This window comes from Brienomyrus brachyistius, chromosome 16 (genome assembly GCF_023856365.1).
Source record: "Brienomyrus brachyistius isolate T26 chromosome 16, BBRACH_0.4, whole genome shotgun sequence".
In the NCBI taxonomy this organism is placed as follows: Eukaryota; Metazoa; Chordata; class Actinopteri; order Osteoglossiformes; family Mormyridae; genus Brienomyrus; species Brienomyrus brachyistius.
In genome coordinates this window covers 4,088,147-4,094,181 of record NC_064548.1, presented here as the reverse complement: position 1 = coordinate 4,094,181, position 6,035 = coordinate 4,088,147, and the positions used below count along the sequence as shown (strand labels likewise).

Sequence of the window (6,035 nt, the reverse complement as noted above, 5' to 3'; positions counted from 1 at the left end):
ATGTTTTTGTTTACCTGCTTTTGTTTTGATACAGGGTCCTTTATAATTTTATGTCCTTTTTACAATAACTGTATAATAAATTTCCTGTGTCTAGGGCCAGCAAGTGGATCATCATTCCCTCATTCCCCTCGTGACAGAATAACCGACAAAGGCTGATGGTCTCACGCAGGTGCCAAAGTGCCTCCCACCTCCCTCTTCACCTCCCTCATCACCTCCCGCTCACCAGCTCCAGGACTCCTCAGTGTGTCTGAGCCTCCTGCCCACCCTCACGGCTGCTTCCTGGGTAAGCACTTCCATGACCATTGGAGGAAACATGAGGAGATCTGATGAAGCCCTAGCCTCTTGGTGTGGTCCCTGATGGTCCATGAGGTCAGAAATGACCTTAAATTGCCGGTGCCAATAAACATACATAAACTGATCAGCCATAACATTAAAACCACTGACAGGTGAAGTGAATAACATTGATTATCTCGTTACAATGGCACCTATCAAAGGTGCCATTAAAGATTAGGCCAGTGAACAGTCAGTTCTTGGACTTGGAAAAATCAGCTAGTGTGAAGATCTTAGCAACTCTGATTGGTGGAAACAGGAGGAAAAAAGGAATTTCTCAGAAAGTGAAGTTTCCGTAGTAGAGGAACACCAAACCATTTTATTTGCTAGCACATCTGCCAGTGTGGCAAACAGAAAAAACTGTCAAATGGCAGCATGTGACTGCCGCTGTTAATGCGGTCAGCTCAACAAGCCAGACAACGACTTATCATTCCCTTGAACCGGCGTTCCTCTTCTTTATGTGGTTTGTGGAATGGGGCTAATAACCAGCACTTAAGTGGGTAACCGCTGTCTCCTGCAAGTAGTGAATGTAAACATTAGTCAAAGGAAAACTAAAACAAAACAATGCTTTGGCATAGCATTTCATAGTGGATCCCTGGGGAAAAAATCCTGCTTGTTGATGAATCCGAGTTTTAAATTTATGGCAGTGAAGAAGGGTTTATATAAGGTGAACAGAACAGAGACTGAAACTACAGTGTATTGAAACAACATGAAACGGGAGTGGGATTGTACAGGCCTGCCGGTGTTGTGCCTACTTTGGAATTAGGATTGTTGCTGGTAATTGAGCCTGTGATTTATGGCTTTTCGTTAGTGCTGGTACATGTGAGAAACATGATGTCATATAGTAACCAAACGCAAGTTGATTGGATCCCATGTTATAACTGGAAATCCTTCCTTAAGTGGGAGTAGGGGGTAAATGCTTCACTTGGGTCATCAGGCACTCTCCTTCTTTGGTGTTTCATGGATGGGCCCTTAACATTTACAGAGTGCTCAAGGGTGACATCTGCTGTCCCAGGTGCACCCTGCACTGCTTTTATTCCACCTTCTGGCTGATGGTCATCTTCTAGTCCAGTTCTGGTCCTTTCTTTTCAGCCAAAGCCAGTTGTTTGTTCGCTCAGTAGCCGACCACCACAGGCACCGGTGTTTTCCATGCCTTTTTGTTTCATTTCAGTTGTTAGACTGGAGTACTTTTGTTTATGGCTCCAGATGTAGCGACCTTGGGTGAAGTTGGTCTTAGGTCTCTGGTGAGTATGTTCTGTTGGGTTATTGGTCTTTGGCAATGGGGACATAATGGGTCTCCCTCAAGCCACTGGTTTAGGTTCTTGGGATTGGGTAGAACAGCAATTCCCATAAAGCCCGATATCACTGAGGCATCATGGGAATATGAGCCCTTTCTGATGTATGTACTGACTGTTCTCTCCAGCTTCTCAGCTTTGGTGATGGGAACCTCATATCATCTTCATCAGACAGGGAAGCAGTCCACACAGCGGTCACCAAGGTTTCTACTTCCCTGGAAGCAGGTTCGTGTCTATATTAACAAGGTCTTCGCGTGGGCATACAGGGCTCTGTAACGCCTCCCTAATGGCAGAGGAATGAAGATGCTGTGGCTGTGGGTGCGCTGCTTGCAGATGTTCCCGACTTTGTGGTAAAATATTTTTATTTGTTTGGGCGATTGAAACAGAAATGACATCTTGGTGGTAAAGACGTGTCCCCTGTCCGTCCAGCAGGCGTCGCTAGAGGCTTTTCCGAACTGCTTTGTCCACGGACGCAGACGCACAAAGCTTTCGTTTTCCTCTCTCTCCTGACATGCGCACTACAAACAATAACCTGGAATAATGGCGGTTCCCAGCAGGTCCACGAAGGAGCGGCTATTATCCGCTTTAGACGATCTAGAAGTGTTATCCAGGTGCGTATTTGGTGAAGCTGCGTCACGGCACAAAATCTCGGGGATTATCACTGAAATTAATTTAGGAAATACTATAGCGGCATTTACGATCTGTGCGGCAACTTCCTCTTACTAGGGAACAGATGGTTTAACTTTCTTGTACCTCTTTTTTATGAAATGAAATTTCAGCAGCTGTCTAGTGTACATATGTTTGATGTCGTGTGTCTGGTTGTAGAGACTGTCCATAAGATTAGAAACGAAGCAAACATGCATTTTCCCACAAAATATGTTTTCCTATGTTTATTTTATTACTGTTGCTGTATTACTGAAGCATCCAGAAAGTTCGGTAATTAACTAACTCTGATCATCACAGAGAGCTGATTGAAATCCTTGCCTTGTCGAGGAGCCAAAAACTGCCCCAGCCTGGCGAGGACACGCAGGTAAGGGGATGTGTCGTTTGACGTGTCACGTCCGAGCCCCGGTCGCCCTGTCGCCGTGTGATTTCTCCTGATCATTCCGCAGATCCTTGAGCTACTTGTGCAGAGGGACGGGGAGTTCCAGGAGCTAATGAAGGTAGCCCAGAAGCAGGGAAAAGTTCATCAGGAAATGCAGCTCCTGGAGAAAGAGGTGGAGAAACGGGACAGCGACATCCAGCAACTGCAGAAGCAGCTAAAGGAAGCAGAGCACATACTGGTGAGCTGGGATGTGCTGAGCTGTTTGAACCACTTTAGTCCATTAGAGTTCAGATGTCCTGCTGCATGCTCTCTTGCTATGTTATCACTGAACAACTGCAGTCAAGAGAACCTACATTCTCTGACCAAAACAAAGAAAATCTCTTGCTGTCTGTTTCAAGATGCAGTCATTTAACTTAAGCCTCTGCATACTCCAGATTCCTCCTGCAATCCAAAGACACACAGTCCAGTTAGTTGGTGTCTGTAAACTGCCTATAGAATTTGTTTGTATCTCCCCTGCAGTGTCCTAGATGTACCTGGGGCTTGTACCCTGTGCTGCCCCGGTCAGTCAGGCTCAATCGGTTGGTCTGGATCAGTTTTAATTATGATATTTTCTCTCCAAGGCAACGGCTGTATACCAAGCAAAGGAAAAACTAAAATCCATCGAAAAGGCCAGAAAAGGTTGGTTAATTGTGACTGACAACAGAATGGAATTGTTGACCTAAATGTGGTTGAAAGGGACTTGAAGTTGAACTTCTTGTTTGTGAATTTATTTTATTTAATTTTTTTTGAAGGAAGCATCTCCTCAGAGGAGATCATCAAGTATGCTCACAGAATCAGTGCCAGCAATGCGGTGTGTGCTCCTCTCAACTGGGTACCAGGTGTGTATGAAGGGACAAAACATGCCATTGTGGTTAAGGACATTGGCCTGGGACTGACTTTTTATGTAAAAAAAAAAATAATAATAATAATGAAAATGAGAAAAATGCAATTCCGCCTGGGTCACATGTGTGTGGAGTTTGCATGTTCTCTCCATGTCGTCGTGGGGTTTTCTCCGGGTACTCTGGTTTCCCCCCACAGTCCAAAAACATGCTGAGGCTAATTGGACTTGCTAAATTGCCCATAGCTATGCATATGTGAGTGAATGGTGTGTGACTGTGCCCTGCGATGGGCTGGCCCCCCATCCTGGGTTGTTCCCTGCCTCGTGCCCATTGCTTGCGGGATAGGCTCCGGACCCCCCGCGACCCAGTAGGATAAGCGGTTTGGAAAATGGATGGATGGAGAAAATGCAAGTATGTATTAATTTGCTGACTAAAGCTCTGTGGTTGATGTTCACAGGTGACCCACGCAGGCCGTACCCCACTGATCTCGAGATGCGCAGTGGGATGCTGGGACACATGAGCAACCTGGCCTCCAATGGTGTGAACGGGCACCTTCCTGGTGACGCTCTGGCTGCGGGCAGACTGCCAGGTATGCCACCTGTCTGCTTTGGCTTGTTTGCTGATTGCTTTGAATTTGAATCGAAGCAGATTTTCAAAACTGGTTAGTTGTTTTCCAAGGCCATTCGTAATGTTTACTTGATGACTCATTATTCGGGTCTTCGGAAATTTACCATTTGTATAATTAACTTTCAACCAGTAACACGGACCACAGAATAAAACAAACACTGGTTCTACAAGCTAACGAAACAGGGGAATTTCAAACAAGCTTTTCCTCCTCTGGGAATGAGGTCCATTAAAATTGTTCTTGTATTTGTGAGAACCTGCATGATGTCATTGAGACTTCACTGCAGCGCAGTTAAGTCATGCAGTAGCGCAGTGTCTGTCCGCTGCCTCACAGCTGCGTTCCCCCCTGACTGCTTCCCCCCGACCCCTTTTCCCAGATGTGCTCACGCCACAGTACCCCTGGCAGTCCAGTGACGTATCCATGGGTATCCTACCACCTCACCATGGCAACGACTTCGCTCTGGAGCCCCCAGGCCACAACAAGGAGAACGAAGATGATGTGGAAGCCATGTCCACAGATTCATCCAGCAGTAGCAGCGACTCGGACTGAGAAGGACACACAGCGCGCTACCCGAGTAGAATATGACCCAGTCTGTCTGTGACTGTCAAACCCAACTCCACCATTCATGGAAAAAGTATTAAAGCCAAGAAATAAGAATTATTATAATCACAAGTATGGGTGTTGCTATTGGTAAACAAAGACCTCCCATAAAATAACCATCTGGTAACTTTATAGTGGTAATTTTTATAATTATCTCTGCTGTAAATTGTTCTGTACTTCGCAGTTCAGATATTCATTATATTACCAGAAGGGGAAACTGTCATCCGTCACAATTGTTTCAGGTGATCTGTACACTCGGCACCTTTTAAACTTTCAGAGAATTTTATAGAATAAACAGCCGTCAGGTACTGCCCGAGGGTCCAAAGTCCTACATTCATAGTCACTGCTGAGGAAGAGAGCCACTGCATCACTGTACAGTCCATCTCAGTTTGATCCCGTTCCGTGTGACTGGAATATTGGCTTTTGTTGTGCTTTGGCCTAAACTCAACAGGCATTTGTACTTTTCTCAGACTCCTTGAAGTGTCTTTGCTGAGCTTGGTCCTCATAGCAGGTGCATTCTGTGGAATTTTGAAATACATTAAATTGATTATGTATCTTGTGGCCTTGCAGATTTTTAAATTGTGCTCCTTTTATATTGGATTATTTGTCTGAATATTCCCAACTGCAGGACTTCAACCTCTTGGTTAAACGGGTGGCCTCCTGCTCACTGCACTTGCAGCTGGGTTGGCTTGTATTTGGAAATGTATAAAAAAGGAGTCATGGATGTAGCTGGTTTCATGTAAACTGGAGAGAAGGTGTGAGTGAAGTGGCAGACTGTCATGTTTTGCTTAAACTGTAAATAATACTGTACATAAATCTTTCTATGGTGTAAATAAAGAACAATCTTTAGTAAATGTGTCAATTTTGGACTTTGTTTTTAAGGAATTTAATGTTTTTAAGTGTAATTATATTGGGAAACCTCTAACTTGAGAAAGCAAATACAAATAATACACATTTTTAAATGTATTACATTAAATAACTTTTATTGCATTTATAGTCAAACATTACATGGCATTGTTTTTTGTAATATTTTGCTAAGTTTCAGCTGCTGTGAAATGCTTTAAAAATGGGGGGAGTGTGTGCCCTAGGGGGTTAGGGCTCAGCGTCTTTGATCAGAAGCCCTTGAGCAAGGTCCCTAACAGCAGATACTCCAGATGTGCCAGACACTGGCCTACCTTGTGCTGTGACTCAAAACCTGGTGTCACCTGTCTGTGTTTCATAGAGAGCATCATGTCATAGATATATAGACAATTTCCATACAG

General features: G+C 44.5%; 1 protein-coding gene across 2 annotated transcripts; it reads left to right on the top strand.

The window, feature by feature from the left end:
* Positions 1-1,759: 1,759 nt before the first annotated feature.
* Positions 1,760-5,627, top strand: med4 (mediator complex subunit 4). 2 transcript variants are annotated; one of them, XM_048978578.1, is made up of 8 exons: positions 1,760-1,850; positions 2,055-2,236; positions 2,589-2,655; positions 2,738-2,908; positions 3,291-3,348; positions 3,462-3,548; positions 4,006-4,137; positions 4,550-5,627. In XM_048978578.1, the coding sequence occupies exons 2-8, from the start codon at positions 2,166-2,168 to the stop codon at positions 4,720-4,722; spliced, it is 759 nt and encodes a 252-aa protein (XP_048834535.1). In that variant the 5' UTR covers positions 1,760-1,850; positions 2,055-2,165; the 3' UTR covers positions 4,723-5,627. The 2 variants fall into 2 exon arrangements, with proteins under 2 accessions (XP_048834535.1, XP_048834536.1); XM_048978579.1 differs by having other exon boundaries at positions 1,789-1,850; positions 2,058-2,236.
* Positions 5,628-6,035: the final 408 nt, after the last annotated feature.

Excerpts from the sequence above, each read along its gene's own strand:
- med4 (XM_048978578.1), top strand. The coding sequence starts at position 2,166 with ATGGCGGTTCCCAGCAGGTCCACGAAGGAGCGGCTATTATCCGCTTTA. Across the intron at positions 2,909-3,290 it reads AGGAAGCAGAGCACATACTG|GCAACGGCTGTATACCAAGC; the intron begins GTGAGCTGGGAT and ends TTTCTCTCCAAG. Across the intron at positions 3,349-3,461 it reads CATCGAAAAGGCCAGAAAAG|GAAGCATCTCCTCAGAGGAG; the intron begins GTTGGTTAATTG and ends TTTTTTTTGAAG.